A 22832-nucleotide genomic window follows, 5' to 3' on the forward strand; every position below is an offset into this window, starting at 1 on the left:
ATATTTGTATTATTTTTATTATTTCCCTTCTACGTGACTTTACCGAAAGAACCAAGAATATGAATCCCTGCAGTCACGAAAAATTCTCAATGTTCTCAATTGTGGGGGGGGGGGGTAACCACCCGGACCACGTGCGGCACGAGACGCCCGGAAGTGCCCCAACCCACGTGCTCCACACGCCCGACCGACCGACCGCCCGGCGAAACACGTGGGGGCCGCGGAAAAACCCAAGAAACGGAATCTCCGCGCATGCGCAGTCGGGGACCCCGCCGCGTCCGTGATGGAGGCCGCGAAGATTGTAGCGGCCTTGAGCGGCACCATCGACTCGAACCAGCGCGCGGCGGCCGAGGCTGAGCTCGACAATGTAAGGGTTTGTTTCGCCTCTGAGTCCCCCCCCTATCTATTCCACACCTTGACAAACCATCACGGCAGGTTGCTTTTCGCCCGACCGACTGCGGGTGTACGCAGTCGCCGATAGCCGCTTCACCGCACACTGACCCCCCCACCTCTACTCGCATGGCGGGGCTGCCCGTGGAGGCTCGCCTCGGTTGGGCAGAGGCGCTAGGCGAGCAGCGTGTCCACTCTGCCGGCTAGGCCCTACAACGTGGTGTATGTTGCCCGGGGTTTCGCGGTTTATTTTGCGTCTCCCGGTGAAATGTTTCGCTTGGTAACGTGCGTCCGATTTGCGAGAGAGGCGTGGGATGGCTTATTGTATGCGCACCGTGCAGTGGTTTAATGTAGCGTGGGGTTATTGACGCCGTGGATTCGCTGGGGAGGAGAGAACGCTTAACATGTGGCCGCGCGGGGTGAATTAAAACGAAGGGATTAGTGGTATTTCGTGTTAACTCAAATTGCTTTAAAGAGTATATCGGTCGTGATTACATAGCAATGCTATGAGGCCATTATAATATTTTTGTAGTTATTCGCAATAACATTTATCCGTACTTAATTCTAGCGCTGCTAGATGAAAGGTCTTCTTGACGCCCATGCTTAATGCTCAACCATTCTAACCTAGTGGCCAGGGTCTTAGAACCCCAGTTTTATATTGAGTGAACAATTTGGGGTTTAGATTTATACGTATTCAAATATCAATTATTTTTTTGACTAGTTAAAGTTACCGTTTGCGCGCGTATACATTATTAATAGTTTGCATTCATTTCCGTTGGCTCTGGTGCTGCGATCAGAGGAACTTAACAGGCAATCTTCGGAAGACTTTAAAGAGTTTTACGTTTTAAACAAGAGGGCAACTCGACTGGCATTTCTTAGAGCAGAGTGGGAAAGTGGTCCCATCAAGAGACTTGATTGATGGGATAACTTTGCTGTAATCGCCAGCTTTTTCAACTTGTCATTTGCACACTACAAAATAAAATAACGTCGAATGACCATCGCTGACAATCGGCTGGCACCACCATCTTGCCTTGGTGGGCAGGGAGATGATTGAACTCTTAAATAAAATTCGACACCCTTGCAACAAAAAAACCCCCCAAAAACACAGTGCTGACTGTTCGTGCCAGGGTTTAAAAGCCCAGGGTGTCCTGTTACATTGTTAAATGTGTGTACAGTACCGTCTAGTCGAACAAATGAGTTGGGGAGCAAAGTTGGCAGCAGTATATAAAACGTGTGCATTGCTTTCATCACGAATCAACACTCGCATTGTAACTTGGAAACATTTGCCTGTAGGCAGTTTAGTTTGTTCTGAAAATTAGCCGTTGGTCAAAACTGTCTATAAAATTGTATATGCATTGCTAAAAACTAACAGTATATACATTGGTAATGATGATAGTAGCAGGCTGTAGAATATATATTTTTTCCTAATTTAACATTTTTCAGTCTGATGTCTGATGAAAGACTCACAGTTGGAGTGGAATAACTGGAGTGAAGGCTGCTTATGGAGTGGTTGCTGTACAGCTTAAAGGCATTATATAATCCAAGCATTCCATAATTAAAAACAGTCTAGCATGTCCCATAAATGTTCTTTAAACTATCATGTTTCAGTGTTAATACAATACACAGGGCATTATTATGCCCCGTTTCCTTTTCACTACGTTAATGTTTTACAAACTATGAGTAGAATTGCTGTACACAACCCACGACCTACTGAGTGTTGTGAAAACTTTAAACTGCAATACCCTTTAGTTAACAAGTTTTGTTTTATCTCACTGAAATAACCTGATAAGCAGGGTAAAATGTTGGCAGTGCTTCTGTATATTACCAGTTTCAAGAGCCGGAGGAATCTTGAAATACCATCAGTATTTTAAAAGTACACAGATTTCCAATTTTTACACCCTCCCCCATTTACCTGACTTCTGTAAGAGTTCATCTTCATCAGCTATGATTAATCCATTGCTAAATTAAGTTTATTTCTACATCATCCCTCAAGATTGTATGATGCTATAATCCATCTCGCGCATGCATCGTTGCGTTGGGCATGCTTTGAGGTCCAACCTTTTTCGTACATTCCGTCACTATTTTCGTTCATTGATCACCATCCCGTCTAGATATGTCGTGCCCAAACCCACTTTCATGAAGCCGGTATGTCAGTGGAACCCCCAACACGTGTGTCTCTGTTTAATACGTAGGCTTTCGCGACCAATATAATAAAAGTTTTTGGGTTACATCGCGTTATTTATAAGTGTGTCGCAACCCTCCACCGCCCGATATGGCCAATCAGTAAAAAATTGTGTGGGCTAAAGTAGTGAACTATTTGTCTTTTGTTAACGTGACAAACTTTTCTCAAAACCAGAAGATTGGAGAAACTCCGCATTAAGCGGGTTAAATGTATGTCTTCGCTGTAGTGATGTCCCGATCAGATTATGATAATAAAATTAAAAGATTTACTGGAGGAAGATACCTGTATTAAAATTAAACGAGATCCAACCAATACTTTAGAACGCAAGACTTCTGCAATCATTGCAAATTCATTAATCCCCAACACTGAGCAATACCAAATTAAGCCACTGGCCTCAAAACCACCAAGATTCTATGGGCTACCAAAAATTCATAAAATCGGTATCCCATTACGACCCATAGTAAGTACAATAGGCTCTGCCACATATAAATTAGCAAAATATGTAACTTATCAAATACAGGCCTACATTGGAAGGACATCTTCATTTATAAGGAATTCAGAATATCTTGTCAATGTGATGTGACTTAACCCTAATGATATTCTGGTAAGTTTTGATGTAATTACTCTGTTCACCAAGGTTCCATTTAACGAGTCACTTCAATTACTTGATACACTGGTAAAAAAGACGGGTTTACCAGAAGATATTCCAAAACTAGCTGACCGTTGTCTAAATAACACTTATTTCTTGTGGAGAGGTGACTTTCTGGATTTGAAGTTTTCGTGACTGCAGGAATCCATACTCTTTGGTTCTTTCGGTAAAGTCACGTAGGTAGAAAATAAATCACGACGAAAGTTCCCACCTGATGACGGACGCTTGTGTTGCGCCCGAAACGTCGTGATTTATTTTATTTTATACCTACGTGACTTTACCGAAAGAACCAAAGAGTAGAGGTGACTTTAAACAAAAGGAAGAAGCAGCAATGGGCTCTCCTTTGTCTCCTGCTATAGCAAATCTGTACATGGAAAACTTTGAAACAAGAGCACTTACCTCAAGTACATTAAAACCATCTTTTTGGTTTAGATATGTCGATGATACTCTGATTGTCTAGCCACATGGTAAAAATACATGTAATGAATTTTGAAATCATCTCAATGCGCAAAACCTAGCCATTCAGTTCACCATGGAAATGGAGGTGATCGTCACACTCCCCTTCTTGGATATTTTGCTTGGACGCGGTCAAAATGGCAAAATAACACACAGCGTCTACCAAAAGGGAACGCTGATTCGCATCATCACCCAATACAGAAATCCTCTCTCATCAAGACGTTCTTAGTTTAACACGTAGGCTTTCGCGACCAATATTGTTCATAATCAACGATTTTTGGGTTTAGATCGCGTTATTTATAAATGTGTCGTAACCCTCCACCACCCAACACGGCCAATCAGTAAAAAAGTGTCACGTTGACAAAAGACAAATAGTTCACTGCTTTAGCCCACCGGTGTGTTGAAGCGTGAAACCACAACATTTACAATTTGAGTACGACGTTTCGCTGGTAATTGCATCCAGCATCATCGGGCAATTCGCCAGAATGGCATCCAGCATCATCGGGCGAATTGCCCGATGATGCCGGATGCAATTACCAGCGAAACGTCGTACTCAAATTGTAAATGTTGTGGTTTCACGCTTCAACACACCGGTGGGCTAAAGCAGTGAACTATTTGTCTTTTGTCAACGTGACACTTTTTTACTGATTGGCCGTGTTGGGTGGTGGAGGGTTACGACACATTTATAAATAACGCGATCTAAACCCAAAAATCGTTGATTATGAAGACGTTCTTACATTGGGCAAAGACAGTGTCAGATGGTCAAAGTTTAAGGAAAGAGATTAAACATTTTAAAGAAGCACTAAGACTGAATGGCTACAATAATGCTCAAATTAACAGAGCATTGAAGGCCAAATCAAGATCGAACAACAATACTGTTGAAAGTGATCGGATTATCAAAACAATTAACATACAATATATCTCGGGAGTTGACAAATTAGCCCGTGTTTTGCAAAAGCAAAACATTAAAGTAAGATTTGGTACGGTACACAAAATAAAAAAACTAGTGTCATGTACTAAAGATGAATTCCCGAAGTTATCAACAGTAGGTGTATATCGGAGCGATTGCTTATGCGGTAAGTGTTATATTGGACAGACGAGACGTAACATTAGCGTAAGACTAAAAGAACACCAAAGGAACATTACATTATCTCAAACACAGCTGTCAGCAGTGGCAGAGCATGCTTGCCAACAAGGACATTCAATTGATTTTGATACCGTTGAAGTGTTATGCAGAACTAATTATTACTGGCCAAGATTAGTTAGATGATCAATTGAAATTGAGAAGAATTCAAATAATTTCAATCGCTGTGATAGCTATAGACTCAGTGCAGCCTGGAAGCATATTATTAAGTAATACACAACACATATTGCAATTCCTTACAGGTGAGTCACATGCTAAGTGGCTGATTACTCACTCATCTATTACATAATTGTATACACCTCCGCGTCTGATCTCGAATCATGATGGGGTTCAACAATGATGTAATCCTGCACTATTTAAGACCAGAAGCAGGTGGATGGCTTCACTATTCTCGCAAATCTCCAGAAGATGCTGGATGTAATTTCCAGCGAAACTTCGTACTACTCAAATTGTAAATGTTGTGGATCCACTCTTCAACACACCGGTGGGCTAAAGTAGTGAACTATTTGTCTTTTGTCATCGTGACACAACTTTTTACTGATTGGCGGTGTTAGGTGTACTTAACTCCACGACTGGGACACCAATCAATCCGAAATCAGTGCTACTCCGCCATGTCGAAACCCAGCTAGGACGATTGTGCTGAAACCCTGAACGCTCTTACGCACCGTAGTGCATCGTGTACAGCTCGTCGAGATGAGTCGATTGCCGCATCGCCGACCATCAGCAGACTAAACATGACTGCATCACGGACATTATGCGAGAGCCGGGGTACTGCCATAAGGCTCGTATATCAGGTGATGCCCCTTGGTGGACTACGTTTGGGACAGCAAAAGGCAATGCAGGAAAATCCGTTATTCTGTCCTTCTATGCTCCTATATGTTTGTAACCTGCCTTGACCAACCTGAATCGGTGGATTGAAACAGTTGTAAAGTTAGATGATGATGATATATTCATATAGGCTTCTGGTGGTACCGTTGTTTTAATTTCTTTATTATTTAAGTTGCTCAATTATCTTGTTTAAACCATTAACCAGCTGATTTTCACCCACATCGTCTTCCTTGGTTCTTAGTGATATGTGATTGTCAATACAGTTATTTGCCGAGTGCTCTGTCTACGAGAGACAATCTTGCACATGGAGTATTAACCACAATGTAATTCATTGTGCTGCTCTAGCTGCTCTAAGCTCCACTCGCACCAGAATTTTAATGAGGTGCTTCATTGAGGGAGGGAGGTGGAGTGTTAATGTTCTGCTGCACCTAATAAATTTGTGGTCACTCCGCCCAGTGTTTTTATCCCACAATGCGTCTTTGTTTACCTCATTAGTGTGAGCTAAAGCCAACATTCACGTGTCCCTGGTGGGCTGATGTATGTGCAGAAGTTGGGTAATTTGTTCAGCGTAGGTTCCATGAGTGCTGCCCTGCAGGTGTGTAGGTGGCTTGCATTTGTCCCAAGTCGCGTTGTGGTGACAAAGTTGTCGATTTGCATGGTTGGCGACATATACGGTGCAAAAAAAGTTGTACATACATTAAACCACTTATCCCAAACCTGTGTCCCCATTTTGTTTTTAGAATTCATGGATGAGCTACAATGTGGCTATGTCTATTGCAGAGACTTCATTATATGTTTTGGTATTTTTTTTAATTAACATGAAGTTGTACTTGGTCGTTTTCTGTGGCCATGCCTCTTGTTACAAGTTATACATTTTAGACATTCATCTTGAACCTTAAAATCCTATAGGTGTCTGAGTCTTTGTGTGTTATTGCATCCTTTGGTTTGTGTGTGCATATCTGTTCATATAATGTGGTTATTTAGCTGCCAGCTGATAAACTGAAAAGTGCAGAATCGCATGAGAAGTTACGTTTGGAATTCGAATTTATTTGATTTGTGACACGGATGATCCCACTTAGCCATGGTGCGTGAGCACAGCAGCAACAAAAGACAACACCAACATTGCAGAGAATGAGTTCTCCACAGGGTCCTCAAGGAATATTGCACAGCTAACAAATGAGGTGTTTGACGATCATAAACGAAACGATGAAATATAAAAAAAACTGCAAGTGTTGCGGCAAGATGCGCAAGAGAAAACGTATGTACAGGTGCAAGTAAGGTCTATATTTTAATTCTAGATTTGAAGTTTTCGTGACTGCAAGGATTCATACTCTTTGTTTTTTTCGGTAAAGTCACGTAGGTAAAAATATAAAATGAAATAAATGAAAAAAAAGAAAAAAACTAATTAAGTTATTTTTTTCCCATATTCATTTTATATTTTTACCTACGTGACTTTACCGAAAAACCAAAGAGTATGTATATATTTTAGTCTAACAGTTACATAAACACACAAAGCGAAAAACCTCGATGCAATCGGTGCCAGAATAAAGTTGTGTGCAAGTCAGCTCTGTGTTTTGACCTAATAGGGGTATAAAGTGGAGGGGGGAACTGAGTTGTAGATGAGCAGCAAGGGTATTCCAGAGAAGTGGAGCAGCATCACGGAAAACTTTTTACCAGAGGGGAACACCTCCAATAAGACATCCTGCCGGTGTATTCACCAGTGGGCTTTGGGAAAGCCACAAGAAGAGATGATTGTTGGCAAACAAAAAGAGGGAACACCCCAAGGAGACGTTGCCCACAGAGATGGAGCGACGAAAGCAGCTCTTATGCAGTTCTCTAGACTGTTATATCGCGAGGATACGAGGCATGGCCACAATTTGGGGAGATCTTGGTGCAGGAAGGGATAGATGTAAACGTATTGTACAGAATCTAAGTGTGAACGACAAGGGACGTGTACATATCTGCGGGTTGTTGTGCTGTTGCTCGCACGATCTGTGAAATTGCAACATCCTGCGTATTTTTTTTTTATTTTCGAGCTAGACAGAACATACTCGTTGATGCGTTACGTGTACTGTTTGAGGTGCATCTTCGTTAGCCCCTCTCCTTGAAAGTAAATTCTTTTTTCTCCATGATTTCATAATGTACACATCTGCATAAGTGTACAGCATCTTCAGATGTGATCACATTTAAGTGGTTTATAAATGTCAATTTTATTGATTCCTGCTCAAAAGTAATTACTAAATCGCTGCTCTTTCACAGGCTGTCGTTTTTTGGCTTGGCATGACAACGTTGAGCTTTAATTACACGTTCTTAATATAGTAATAGATTATGGGTAACCTTAACGATATAGGTTGCACAGCTAATATGATTGACTGGATCTCGTCCTAATGTTGTTTGACTAGTTTCAAATGCAACAATCTAAGTTTTGTATTGTTTTTTTTGGGATTGTCATTCAAACTTGCTACCCCTCCCCTACTGGACATCTGTAAAAAAATAACGTCATAACTCATCGAATTCCTCCTGCAGTCAAAATAAAGATTCTGATAATTGCTTCATCCATTTGGTTAAATATTTTTCAACTTACCAGTGACCTGTAACAATTTTTCGTGTTAGCCACTTGTTTACTTTATAGTTTGAATTTGACTGTCAGTGGTGGCGGGTCTTCATGACATGAGGTTTGCCAGATCATTACGTGGCCTAACCCATGAATAGATCAGGAATCGGATAATGCGTAAAGCTCCACCAATGCGTTCTTGGTTTGTACAGCACAACCACAAAACAACCGACGTGGTAGCTAATGGATACGTTCTCATTTCGGGTAAAGTAACTAATAATGCAGAATTTCTCATTTCTAAATTGCGTTCACCACTTTATAATTGCGCTTTTTTGTTTGCGATCATTTATCACATACGCTGAGACATCACAAGCATTCCGTGAGCTGAGCCATGGTATAAACTATTTGTGTTCAAACAGCTGCATCAAATTCCATCGCACTCATTGGAGGCAGGCCAGACACTAGGGCGTTTCTTGTGTGTGTAGTCCTGCATTTTCTGTGTACATTTTTTGGTGCATCCTTTGTCATGAACATCGACGTACGGTCCTTGTCTCGCGACACATCCAAGTTGATGCTTACTCAGATATGTTCTTTCAATTTTGTTGTTACAAACGTAACAGTTTCATATTTAAGTATTTTGGTACTTTCCACGTAAAGTTGTGAACACGTTGGCATAGAAAAATTCTGTACCGAGGTTGCTGTATGCTTTGATAAGTTAATAATGGTTTAACTTGTTCAATGTCCATTCTTTGTCTTATCATGCCAATGTGCTCTGTACAAGTCCCAATACGAAGTTGCCATTAAAAGTTGGGTTACCGTAAAAAATAGCTTCTTAGCTCAATGGGCCTTTCTTGAATAGACCAACTGTACTGCGCATTCTCACAAGAAATCCCATTTACAGGTTAGCTCAAGAGTAAAAAAACTAAATACAAATGACAACTTTTTTCTTGAAGTCGTTAATAATGTTGGAATGGATGAAGGTTGCTGCGAACATAACCTAATTCCTTGCCATTCTTGTGCCCGCCCACAGGCCTGTAAGATCAACGAGTTCTCTCCCATGCTGCTACAGATCGTCATGTCGGAAGCCGTTGATCTGTCCGTGCGGCAAGCAGGTGAGTGCCTCGCGTAACCCTCGCAGTGAGTCGCACTCTTTAAGAAATAATCAACCCCCAAAAATAAATATTTTATTACCTCTCGTCTGCTGTACATCCGAGCTACGCTGGGGCCGTGCTAAGCTAGCCCCGTGCGGTGCCAGCTTGTTTTTCAACTGCAAAAGCCGAGCCGTGCTTCTGAAGTCACGCACAGTGATTGCTTTGTTAGCTCCACCGCTGGCCCTGAGCCAGATTCAGATGTCTTGTTAGGCCACCGCATCACAGTTTGTTCTGGCTCAGCAGAGGAAAACAGCCAGTGGAAAAACATCGGTCCTGTGAGTATCCTGCACCGGCTCGGCTCGGATGTGCCATTGGAAAAGGGTTGTTATATTGTAGGCATGAACCTGGGCAAATCTTTGGTAATAAGGAAATAGAATATAAAATGAGGGTCATCGTTTTTTTTCCCCAGCCCTAATTAAGAGTTCACCAACAGAACTGTCCTCTTGAGCGTGACTAAATGGGGGCGGGCGTTTTTTTTCTTGCGTCCGTGACACACCCAGGCGCCATCTACCTGAAGAACAGCGTCAGCCAGTTCTGGGAGGAGCGCAATGTGGCGGCGGCGTTGGCGGCCGGCGAGGTGGCGCCGTTCTGCTTTCCCGAAGCCGACCGCGCCAAGATCCGCGAGGTCATCGTGGAGGCCATCCTGCACGCGCCCGACATTATCCGGTGAGCGCCTCCGACGAGCACTTCACTCGGAGCTGATGCAACCAAGCCACGTGGGGTCTTGAAACTAGAGCTCTGAACCTGACGGTGTAATTGGATAATGCTAAGTCACAGTCTGTCAGTCCATGGGTAAATAATTCAGTCTGCTTTGCAGCTGTACACTGTACATACCGCTGGTAATGAACCGATGGCGGGTGCTGTATTGAGTATGCCGGATTGTCGCTGTGATGTATTACACGAGTAGTTGATGTACTGTGGAGGGGATCAGCCCTCCTGAGGCTTGGTGTCACCAATTGAGTGCCACCCTTTTACTTGTTTGAGCAGTGGGACACTTTTACTTGGCTGTGATACACTTTGCAAAGTTCGGTTGTCTTTTGGCACTTTTATTAAACACATACTTTTTTTAGGATGGTGCCCATCTATATTTGAAACCTGTGATGTCAATTCTGCATTTCTGTGGCAGAGGCCGGGCTATCCATTGCGCAACGGGCGTTGACTTTCCCAGAAGTGCGCTTGCTTTTACAGCCCTTTGTCAGTCGACCGATGGATGAATACCTCCCCATACCATGTCACTCATGAGGCTTTTTGACCATTCTTCATGCCGGTTAGAGCAGCATGTTGATGAAGTGGAGATGGGCAAGGAACAGCTTTAACATTGCTTACCATTGATGCTAGCCGTGACTGGGATTAAAACTCGGGCCGCCGGATTCATAGCGCGGCACGCTCACCCACTGTGCCACCAATCACCATTATTTGCAATATTTTAATAATATTGTGGATATGAAATGAGCTCAGGTTTCACATAAACACTTTGCTGTCGTGTGTAATTGATACATGAACCCCTTTGACTCGGTGCCGCCTCGACTCATGTTCACACTTGCTGCACGCGCACTGCCTTCTGCCATGCTGCTTTACACCGCTGACCGTCACGGTGATGTACACGTGGTGTCTCGCAGGGTGCAGCTCACGACATGCATCAACCACATGATCAAGAGCGACTACCCGAGCCGGTGGCCCGGCGTCATCGACAAGATGAGCCTCTATCTGCAGGGCGATGACAGCCGCTTCTGGCTGGGCAGCCTCCTCTGTCTGTACCAGCTCGTGAAGCTATACGAGTGAGTGCGCACACTGCCGAAGGCCGCGAGCGCTCGCAGACGGTCGAGGCAGCGGTGCGTTTCCCACACTGATGTTATTTCCACGTGCTGTGAAATAAGTGGACGTATGTTGAGCCTCTTTAGTACCTTACGGAGTCAACCGTGCTATTGGGAGGTGCGGGGAAGGACAACATTAAACACAAAGCAGTTCTATACAGAAAGCAGTTCCTTCAGCTCGCACTCGGCTGCAGGCGCGGCACTGCCTGCAGTACCTGGTCATATGGCTACCTACTATCTCCTGCGTGCTTAAACGCAGGGATTGGTTTTACCCCCTTCCCTGCTGCTGCTCGCCAGAACGATGGCGTGGAGGGGTCATGAGGTGCTTTCTCTAATTGGGTCCCCCTCGCGCTCTCCCGCTGCTCTGGCAGGTACAAGAAGACGCAGGAGCGAATGCCAATGCTTGCTTCCATGCAGCTCTTCATGCCCGTGCTACAGCAGCGCTTTGTGCAGCTGCTGGCCGACTCGTCAGAGCAGTCCCTGCTCATCCAGAAGCAGATCCTGAAGATCTTCTATGCGCTCGTGCAGGTGCGTGTCCTCGGCATTGTATGACGGACGGGCTTCTGCTGTTGGCGACACTGAGCTACGTCTGGCCAGTGAAGGCTGTTGGAGTTGGCCTGCGTACAGTTACTTTTTGCCGAGCCGCAAGGAGATTAAGGTTGGGGGAGATGAAATGGAGATATGTGGTCTGTCAGAGACCCGGTGTCAAGAGATACACGAGTGAGATGAAAGACAAACGGCAGATTCAGGCAAGAGGTAAAGGTTCGTGAAATGTAAGAGATGAACAAGCGACAGATGAGTGAACTGGGGTGCAAGAAGCACGGATTAGGGGGCACGTATGGATGGTATAATAGCTTGCCATGTGGCCCACAAGAAAGTCCTAATATTTCGATTTAAAGCTTTCGTGACTGCAGGGATTCATCTTCTTGGTTCTTTCGATAAAGGACGGCTGATTGCGTTGTGGCCGAAACGTCATGATAATTATTGTATTATGTTTTATTTTTATTATTTAATTTTTTCCCTTCTACGTGACTTTACCGAAAGAACCAAGAAGATGAGTCCTAATATTATTGCGGCCCACCAGATAATGCGCTTGGAAGAATCCAGTTTTTTGAGATGAATGGGAAAATGCAATGAAGCTTGAATGAAATTTGGTTTAGGTTATCTACCTTGGCGTGCAGTGTGCTTGGGTTTTTTTCAATGTTACAGGGCATTAATCTCTGCCCATGGAAACGCTTTGTTTAGTTTCTCACATCACTGGTTTACAGTTTACTTTGCTTTATTATAAGCAAGTAATTTTTTTTATACAACTTCGTAAACACGTGCAAGGTACTGGAATGCAGGCCTGGTAAGTGTATGAAGGGTGATCGACTTATTGGAATTGGGTGTAGTATACTGCAACCATGAAGATTCGGGATTTGTGACTTGCATCTGTGGACTTGTCACACCCAGGATGATTTAAAACAACTGTGAAATACTGCAGTTATAATATCTTGCTATAAATTTAGCCGTGCTTTAAGAATAATGTGTTTTGTTGGTGAAACAGTCACTCCCATTGTTAAACTGGATGTGTTTCTCTTAATGAGTGGGTTAGTTCGGTAAGTGAATTTCCACATTGATGTGTCGGTGTCACCCAGTCATACGTCAAGCCGAAATGAAACGACTTTCCGATTGCATTCTTGACGTGTTGCGCAACATCCCATGTTTAAACACTGTATCTTTGTTGCTTCTGTTATGCAACATGTTGGCACACTGCCAAGCAATTAAACTTAGTGATGGTCATTGTCTGTGCAGAATAAAATAGAGGACAAGGATGCCCACCCATGCCCCATTGCCATCCCTCGTTGGCTTGGCGTTGTATCATGGCCCAACGGCAGTGAATTTGCTGCTTGTTGCAGAAGTTCACGGTTCAAATCAATGGGGTGTAATAATCGTAATGCGACTACTAAGTGCCGTCTGCTTCACCGTGGACGGTAAAGATCCTCTAACATTATTTGCAAGCAATAGATGGCCGTTGTGTGCGAGTGTCAGGATGCAAATTTTCCAGATTATAAAGTTACCCAGAAAATACTCATTTGGGATTATACATAGCAAGCATTGCCTCCTGGCAGTCTCATGCACCAGGTCACTCTTGCGAAGGAGAGACAATCTTTGTCTCCGAGTTCTTACCTGGTGAATCAAAATAAACGTGATACTTTATTAGGCACGGGAACCTGAATAAGTAAACTATACAGGCATTTTAGAATCGTATATAATGCATAAATCTGTTAATGAGAAGTTACCTGGGCATAACTTTGCTTGTTAGTTACCTTCCACGAGAATGTATGACCCTGGACTTTAATCAGTCTAACTCATAGGGCAAGGCCAGTCTAGAGTAGTTCATTACTTTAAGTCTCGTGCTAAACAACTATACGAACGCCACTGAGGGAACTGATTTACTCGCCGCCCATATAGTGTGATGTTCTAGAGTCGATGGCAAGTCCAACCCAGCGATCGGTGACGAGTAGCTACTATAATATAAGCACATGAAGATTGTTTCTTTTTTGTATATAAATAGCTGTCATTAGTCCAGTTAAATTATTTTAACTCAACATTATCACTATCCCTGTTGCAGTGTTACAATGTGTGTATCCTACTATTAACAGATAGATGCAGGGCTTTATTAAAATCCAATTGTTGCTTTTTACCCACCAGTACTCCCTTCCTCTGGAGCTGGTCAACCAACACACGCTCACGCAGTGGATGGAGATCTTCCGCGCGGTCGTGGACCGTGATGTTCCCCAGGTGAGCTGGACCAAGTTGCTAGATTTGTTTGTGTTTTTAGCATCGGCCTTGTTCGCCCCACTGCTGGATGAAGGCCTTCCCAAACTATTGCCATCTCGCAATCCTTTGATGTAATAATTCACCTAGCACATGCACACGAGTTTATTTCATCACTCCATCTCTCTCGGTCGGTGTGCGTTCCCTCCCTTTGCTGACACTCCATCGTTAGTCTCGACCACCAGTCATCATCGCCCCTTCTAGCAACGTCTCCTGCCCAAGCCCAATTACTTGTCTAAAAAGCTTGAATGTCCTCTAATCTATACGTTAAGCGTTCTCTCTCGATGTTAAAATATTGTATTTGTGCTTTATTCATTGAGTCAGAGATGACTACCAAAGTCATGCAATTCTTCGACAGCCAGTCTTGCAGAGCAGGTGGCCTGCGCTATTCATCTGTGAGTGGTTCACTCTGCAAGTGATCTGTTGATTAAGAATTCAGAACTGTCCTTGACCAAATTATACTTACCCTCACATTTTGTGCCATCGTAGGAGACTTGGCGGATGCCATAAAACCAATTTGTTATTATTAGGGCAGGGTCCTCATTGTTAGAAATGGGACCCGTTTCAATTCCATGAATTCTAATTCATGACGGTTGCTCGTACTCTGCAGTGACTCTATTATGCAGCAAGTGTCGTCGGGCTATTGTGAGCGTGTGCGTGCCTCTCCAGGAGGCGTATAACATCGATGAGGATGAGCGGCCAGAGCTCGCCTGCTGGAAGTGTAAAAAGTGGGCCATGCACATCCTTGCCCGACTCTTTGAAAGGTACGGGCGCTTCCTCGTGCTGACATCTCATCCGAAATGCATCTCTCTTTTGCCGCTGCTGCTGCTTCTCTGCTTGCCATCAGCTATGTTAAGTTACCACCGGGTCCACACAGACAGGTCGATGAGCTCCACTTGTTTTACTGTCATCTCCTGGCCCTCTCAACATCGTGGGGTTTGGTTTGGGAGTTTTTGATAAGTCTCTTTTTTTCAGTGATTCGCCGACCTTTTGCCTCGGTGGCGAAACAGTGCCACCGCGTCCATGCAGCCAACATCAAAGTTTACGTTCAGCCCACGCTTACGTCGCGTTCCTGTCAATAATCGGTGAACAATGCAGGCGCACGCGTACTATGCAGCGTTACAGCTACACATCCTTTGTGCTGCAGTGTCGCCCAGTCCTGGGTACGCAAACGCACGGCCGACTTTTATTCTTATGTCGTGCGGTCACGAACCTCAAGTGATCAGAACAAAACCAACACATGCTTGTAGTGGTTTACTTAGCAGTAGTGTGCGTGTGTGGGAGAGACAGTTGGTTCAGTAGATCGTGACTGGTGCTTTTATATGGTCTGATAATAAGCCACATTAATTTAGAGGTATATTTTGTTAATGATGTTCCCTTTAACTATAATAAACTGCTTATTTCAGGCTTTCAAAAGACTGCTCACTCATTAAAATGAGCAGAGTTGTCTAGGAGAAGTTCTCCATTCTCCAGACAAACGAGAGATGCAAACAACCGTACAGATTAGGCACTTATTTGGTGAACACGAGCACTGGGAAGAGAAAGGTCCTGGCTGCACCATGCCTTTGTGTGCTGGCCTGAGTCCGAGTCCGGTAACAGGACCAATGCTTTACGGGGGGTGGGGTGGGGGGGAAGTCTTTCGTTGTTGCGTGCCGGCCCCTGGGGGTTGGTGTGTGCGGTGTGCCGTCCGCGTCTGGTGCGGTGAGCTCCCGGCGTCCTGCCGGCGCTCGCCGCGTCCACGCCGACCCCCGATGGGGCCCAGAGCAGAGCGGGTGCATAGTACTGGCCGGGGCACCTTGACCCACCCCGGGCAGCCTCCACCTACCCACACACTCAGCTGCAACAGTAGCAGCAGCCTCCACCTACCCACACACTCAGCTGCAGCAGTAGCAGCCTCCACTTACCCACACACTCAGCTGCAGCAGTAGCAGCCTCCACCTACCCACACACTCAGCTGCAGCTGCAGCAGCAGCAGCAGCAGCCTCCACCTACCCACACACTCAGCTGCAGCAGCAGCAGCAGCAGCCTCCACCTACCCACACACTCAGCTGCAACAGCAGCCTCCACGTACCCACACACTTAGCTGCAGCAGCAGCAGCAGCAGCAGCCTCCACCTACCCACACACTCAGCTGCAGCAGCAGCAGCCTCCACCTACCCACACACTCAGCTGCAGCAGCAGCCTCCGCCTACCCACACACTCAGCTGCAGCAACAGCAGCAGCCTCCACCTACCCACACACTCAGCTGCAGCAGCAGCAGCAGCAGCCTCCGCCTACCCACACACTCAGCTGCAGCAGTAGCAGCAGTCGTAGCAGCCCTCGTGAAACGTCTATACTTAGTTGGCTGCATATAACGCTGTATATCAGGTACGCTTCGTATCACAAGCTTTCAAATGGTATTGAATTTATTGATATTGCTAGAGCTGACGAGGCTAAGTTCCTCCAGTCAAATATAGATGTGAAACATACTTCCAGATTTGATCTGCTTATTTGTGAACATGAACACCGAGAAGACAAAGGTCCCGACTGCACCACGCCCTTGTGTGCTGTGCCGTAGCGGCCTATAATAGGCGGTAACAGCTTTGTTTGCCAACAGGACTAGCACCTACCGGGGTTCTTAATCCTTGTGTGCTGGCCTCTATAGGTTGGTGTACACGGTGTACCATCCGTGTTGACACTGACCAGTGGAGCCTGATGTGGGTGCATAGTCCTGCTTGGGGTGTGTTTACTCCCCAGCAGCCTCCGTGCACGCTCGGTGCACAGCAGCAGCTGCCACCTTCATAGACGAAACACGTGATAGTGCCATAGTGCTGCTGCTGTTGAAGTTCTTGTTTTTGATACACGTGAATGTGTGACTGAGAGAGGTCCGTGTGCTCGCCATTGAAGCCAGTTCCTGCAAAGTGGATAGTAGAACTCCCGCACGGAATTAGCAAATGGGACCGTGTACAGTTAAGCAGATTTCAACGAATTTGTCATCATCTTGATTTGCAGTACGAGTTCATTTTGTTGGTATCGTATGCCTCTAATGCTGCTGTACAAACATTTTTGCAACTACATCACAAGTCAAAAGTGATTTCTTGCTCACACGAGCTTTAAGGCAGTGCTCACGAACTCTCCACATGAACCCAGCAATCCTACTAAATCTTAATTGTTTTAATTAAATATGACATGCTGCGTGGTTTTAAGAAATGAATGGTGTAGTTCCATGTGTGGCGATTCCTTCCCGTCACTCTCCCGTACCTCTTCGCCTGCAGGTACGGCAGTCCGGGCACAGTGTCCAAGGAGTACGGAGAGTTTGCAGAGTTCTTCCTGAAGGCGTACGCTGTCGGCATCCTGCAGGTTTGTGTGTGTGTGTGTGGGGGCGCAGCGGAGCTGCATGCACATGTTTTCTGGGTGCTTGACTCAGGCGGGGCATGAACCAATAAAGCTTCGTGCTTGGGGTGCAGTGTCAGATGGTTATCTATGCGGTGAAGTGTGGCACTTGCCCTTGCCGTCATGCGCCGTGTGCATGGTACTGCTAATAGCACTTGCCCCGAAATGATTTTTTTTATTGCAACACAACGCGAGCCCGGCACAGTACTCCGATGGCCAATGGAGGGGAACAGCAACCCAAATTCGGCGCTGTGGGGAAATTGTACTCGCTGCTCCACCCAAGTGGAGGACCACGTGCAGGGACATGAACATCTCTTTGGGGAGGAGAAAGGGGGAAGGGGAAAGATAACTAACATACTGAGGCGAGACAAGGGGCTAGGGGATTGGGGGAGGTGGGGCGAGGCCCCAAATGTCTCTTAAACCTTTGTGTGTGAGCACATGTGTGAAGCTCACAACCACGAGCTGAGTGGCTAAAATACAGCAGGTTGGTACAGGAGTGCAGATTGTGCAGCTGCCAGTCACATCAGTAAGTTAACCCTTAACACATGGCTCTGTCGTCCCATAATTTGCCATCCAAGCCTTCAGCTTTCTTCAGAAGACGAAAAAACTTGTCTATTTATGTGTGTATGATTTGTTTGTGTGCGTGTCTGTGCATTGTGCGTACCTCTGTGTGTTAGCAGTAGCGGTACAGTGCTGAGAGCACAACATTACAATCTTAGTGACGTTGGCTAGATTTTCCACCACGTAGATGGGTGGCAAGTGGAATGTGAACCTGTTGTCTGCGTCCCAATCGGCTGGCTCTGCCTAAAAATTAATGTCTAGACTAGCGCGAACATCATCACTGGGGCGGTAAATGCAACCAGGCGTAATGCTGGCTGCAGCATTTCCTCATGCGTCGTGCCTACCTTGACCAGTGCTCGCTTAACAGCACTTGCACCTGTGCTGAGCAATGGTTGTATGGGGGGTAAACTTTTGTTCTTTTGGTAAAGTCACGTAGAGAGAAAATTAATTAAATAATAGAATACGACGATTCGATTGCAACACAAGCTACCGTCATCAGGTAGAAGTAAATTTCAGAGAGACAAAACACAGACACACAGACAGACACACAAGCAGAGAGAGAGACAACACAGACACACAGACAGACACACAAGCAGACAAGCAGAGACAACACAGAGACACGCAGAGAAAGACACAGAACATAGACAAACAGAGACCCAATGCCCTTGTGTCGAGGCCTTAGAGAGGGGGGGGGGCAGAGAGAGAGGTGGGTCTGCTGGAGCAGCTGATGGAGCAGCGGATGGAGCAGAGAAATTAGCATGTCAATGAAAGACCCAACAAGACTGGTACATTTTAGAGAGAGAAATAGGCAGTTTTTGAAAACAAAATGTAGCAATTTTTTTGGAAATGTAATGGAATGTAACAGAGTTGGCAAAAGCACAGTTAACGCATAGCCTGGTTGATTACGATCTCCAAAGATTGCTAAAATTAGAAGTTAAGTGTGAAATTTGACAAACAGAGACACACAGAGGTGTGGAAATCCACCCCGAAGCGGCCGGGGGAGAGAAAAAAATGAAGGCCTTGACAGAGGCATTGGGTCTCTGTGTGTCTATGTTGTGTGTGTCTATGTTGTGTGTCTCTTTGTGTTGTCTCTCTCTGTTTGTATGTCTCTCTGTGTGTCTCGGTGTCTGTGTTTTGTCTCTCAAATTTAGTTCTACCTGATGAATTTAAAATTTTAATTTTTTCTTTCTATGTGACTTTACCGAAATAACCTGCAGTCACGAAAGCTTCAATTGAAGTTTGGGTAATCTTTCGTTGTTGCGTGCCGGCCCCTGGGGGTTGGTGTGTGCGGTGTGCCGTCCGCGTCTGGTGCGGTGAGCTCCCGGCGTCCTGCCGGCGCTCGCCGCGTCCACGCCGACCCCCGACGGGGCCCAGAGCAGAGCGGGTGCATAGTACTGGCCGGGGCACCTTGACCCACCCCGGGCAGCCTCCACCTACCCACACACTCAGCTGCGGCAGCAGCAGCCTCCACCTACCCACACACTCAGCTGCAGCAGTAGCAGCCTCCACCTACCCACACACTCAGCTGCAGCAGTAGCAGCAGCAGCCTCCACCTACCCACACACTCAGCTGCAGCAGCAGCAGCCTCCACCTACCCACACACTCAGCTGCAGCAGCAGAAGCAACCACCTCTCATAGACTCCACACGGGACAGCAGTGATATCTCAACTGGTCCTGCGGTTTCCCCTAGTTAGACTCGGCCTGACACGAGTACCTGGTGTGGTCACCTCAATCGGCCTTTTTATCCACACTTAGGGACACACCTTTTTAAATGAGTACCTGGTTGCGGCGTGTCAACGTTAGCACTGAAGAGACGGAGGCAGCTGTGCGTGCTGCTGGTGACACCGCTCCCCCCACCCGTCCCCTCCACTCATGCTTCATGCCTGCCTCAAGAGGCGCTCGCGACCCACACTTTTCCCGAACAGTGTCGTTATACGGGGAATCTGTTGTGTGTCTGTGTGTGCGTTCGCTTGCAGGTTCTGCTCAAGGTACTGGAGCAGTACGTGCAGAAGCGGTACGTGCCGCCGCGCGTGCTGCAGCAGACGCTCAACTTCCTCAAGCAGGCCGTGGCCCACGCCCTCACGTGGAGAACGCTCAAGGCCCACATGCAGGTCTCTTCCTCCGGTCTAAAGAAAGATTCTGATTCTTCCATTTGCCACCGCCTTCGCTTCTACACAAAACCGTCTCTGCCGATAGGCCTAGAGCAGGGGTCGGCAACCTTTCAAATAAGTCATTTTTTTTGTCTTTGACCAAAATTGTTCAAGAGCACTCCGCAGCGCTTGTTAACAAGTGTGCACCACTACGCCCAGCTAAACCCCACTTGCTCGCTCGTTTTGAGCTGACTGATGGAACGGGTTCTTGTGTTTTCTCTGTGCATGCAGACGGTTGTGCAAGAGGTGATCTTTCCGCTCATGTGCTACACGGACGAAGACGACGAGCTTTGGAATGACGATCCTTACGAGTACATCCGCCTGAAGTTCGGTGAGCCGCTCTCTTGATCGTGTGCTGCTGTTATTGATTCCCCCAAGGTGGTACGGTGGTGCTGACTACACCGTTAGGCAGCCTTAACTCGGTTGAAAGGGCACGGGCGTAAATGCTCGTAAGGGGTTGACATCGTCTCATCGTTCATGTGGGGTCGATCTGTATTGAGCAGCAGCACTCTCTTGCAGTCGGCGGTGGTTGTTATATAGAGATAATTTCTTAAATGTGTTCTCGGCACATGTGCAAGATTGTTAGGAATCGGTGAAATTTGTACTGTCCGAAACTTAAGCCACCATAATGAGACGTAGGTTCTGTATCTGGAGTTTACAGATGGCATGGTGTTTATGTTCAAAAGCCATTATCCGTTGAAAATTTCTCAACGATGAAACCGGTGTGCATTGTTGATCGAGTCGACGGATCCTACCACCTCAACCTTTTAGGCCTCCGTGTATAGTAGTCCCTGCATGTTCTTCCCTAACAGACTACCACTGTCATGCCGATTGCTGTGCATCTCGTGATACTGATGTGGATGTACATTGACATGCGTCGTCTCTGCTGTGTTCTCACCAGACGTCTTTGAGGATTTCATTTCCCCGACCACCGCGGCCCAGACTCTGCTGTACTCTGCGGCTAGCAAGCGGAAGGGGGTGAGCATTGCAAACAAAGCCACAGCGTGTTTCTTGTCTCGTTGAAACCGTCCTGCTCTGTAGCCCGCCCAGGCGTTTGTTTAACCCCTTTCCCATTCTGAGACATGTGCAAGTTGCAGGGTGGGGGTCCCGTTCGCCGCTGAATCTTGCAGCTCTGTGTTAATTTAATTTAGGCGTAGCGCCAATTTTTTGAAAGATATTGTACTCACCGCGGAGAACTGTAGCGACACGACCCCGACTTTGCCCCACACGCCCTCCCGCATGGCTATGTGGGAGCCTCGGTATCACTAAAGTTATTTTATTTTACATGTACGTCGTCGGAACAGAACCGGAAGAAAAAAAACTAGTGACATCCAAGTGCGTCATTGGAATGGGAAAGAGTTAAGCAGCCCAAGTCCTGAGATGGAGTCGGTTTGAACGTTGTCCGCTGCTGTCCCTCGTTCCCAGGTGCTCGAGAAGACCATGGGCTTCTGCCACCAGCTCCTGACGAACCCCGCGAGTGACCCGCGCAGGAAGGATGGTGCGCTGCACATCATTGGCTCACTCGCCGAGGTCCTGCTCAAGGTGGGTGTGTGTGTGTACCATATGACGATCTAACGCCATGTGGCTTTGAGCCTCTGGCTAACGCCGCTTCGGGTTTGGTTGCCGTCTGTCATCAGTGGAACTGTGACTCTTTACTGTGAGGCCTTGTATTAATATGAATAGTTAATATACTGGTTGTGATTGGTTTATTAAATGATTATGACGGGAAATTCGGCCGTGGTCACCTTGTGGAGAGATCTGGTATGTATGTTGAACTTCTTTCGCACTGTACGTAGCCAACCGTGCTAATGGAAGGTGCGGGGGAAGGACAACAAACTAAACATGAAAATCAGTTCTCAACAAATTAACTTTTAAATCTATACAACTTAAAAGTGCATAGCTTCAGAGGCTTCCTCATGTCCTTGCGTCATGTTGGCATGTGACTGCACGTGTGACCTGTGCCTTGTGTGGATCATTTAATCCTGAATTGTTTGCCTGATGTGGTGTTAACATCAGCATTGGGGAGGCCAAGGCGGCCGGGCGTGGTGCTGACGTTGGTGAGAGTGTACGTGTGTGTACGTGTGTGTACGTGTGTGTAAGCGCTTGTGGACGTGTGTGCTGCCTACAGAAGAAGCAGTACAAGGGGCAGCTGGAGATGATGCTGCAGAGTTTTGTCTTCCCGCTGTTCAGCTGCGAGCTGGGATACATGAGGGCGAGGGTGAGTTCTCGCACCCAACCAACCATAGCGATTCGATGTCTTCACCGCCTACGCTTGGTTGCCCGGGCCAGGACCCGGCGACATCATCTGCGGTATTCAGTGCTTTCCCAGTCCTCCATCCGGGACTGGTAGCAACCAGTCCCTCACCTCTGGCTTTGGTTAGCGACTCGCTGCATGAATTCTGTGCGTATTGTGAATCGGGCTTGTTCTCTTGTTAGTGTGGTAATGGCGTCTTGCAATGTTCCACCAGTAGGCGTACTCTTTGGTTCTTTCGGTAAAGTCACATAGGTATAAAATAAATTAAATCACGACGTTTCGATTGCAACACAAGCAGTCATCATCAGATGGGAAAACCACAGCAAGAAATGCTTTTGCTGAAGTGGGAGAGAGAGAGTTGCCGTGGTAAGAGGTTATATAGGTAAGAAAGGGGGAGGAGCAAGGGAGGAGAGGGAGGGGTGGGGGTGTGGGGTAGGGGGAGGGGAAGCGCTTGCGTGGTGTAGTAGTACCTGGCAGATATGATAGACGACAACCACTACAAAGCAGTTAG

General features: G+C 46.3%; 1 protein-coding gene across 1 annotated transcript in view; it reads left to right on the plus strand.

Moving 5' to 3' along the window:
• Positions 1-235: 235 nt before the first annotated feature.
• LOC144722962 (importin-7-like) overlaps positions 236-22832 on the plus strand; it is a 44102-nt gene continuing 21505 nt past the window's right edge. The window contains exons 1-13 of the mRNA XM_078601423.1: positions 236-364; positions 9231-9312; positions 9852-10017; positions 10971-11129; positions 11537-11693; positions 13860-13949; positions 14655-14749; positions 17239-17323; positions 19894-20028; positions 20299-20398; positions 20969-21045; positions 21493-21609; positions 22196-22285. Coding sequence (XP_078457549.1) covers positions 281-364; positions 9231-9312; positions 9852-10017; positions 10971-11129; positions 11537-11693; positions 13860-13949; positions 14655-14749; positions 17239-17323; positions 19894-20028; positions 20299-20398; positions 20969-21045; positions 21493-21609; positions 22196-22285 — 1437 coding nt within the window. The 5' untranslated portion in view covers positions 236-280. The remainder of the gene's footprint in view (positions 365-9230; positions 9313-9851; positions 10018-10970; positions 11130-11536; positions 11694-13859; positions 13950-14654; positions 14750-17238; positions 17324-19893; positions 20029-20298; positions 20399-20968; positions 21046-21492; positions 21610-22195; positions 22286-22832) is intronic.

The sequence above is a fragment of the Lampetra planeri genome, chromosome 16 (assembly GCF_965212315.1).
Source record: "Lampetra planeri chromosome 16, kcLamPlan1.2.h2, whole genome shotgun sequence".
Taxonomy (NCBI): domain Eukaryota; kingdom Metazoa; phylum Chordata; class Hyperoartia; order Petromyzontiformes; family Petromyzontidae; genus Lampetra; species Lampetra planeri.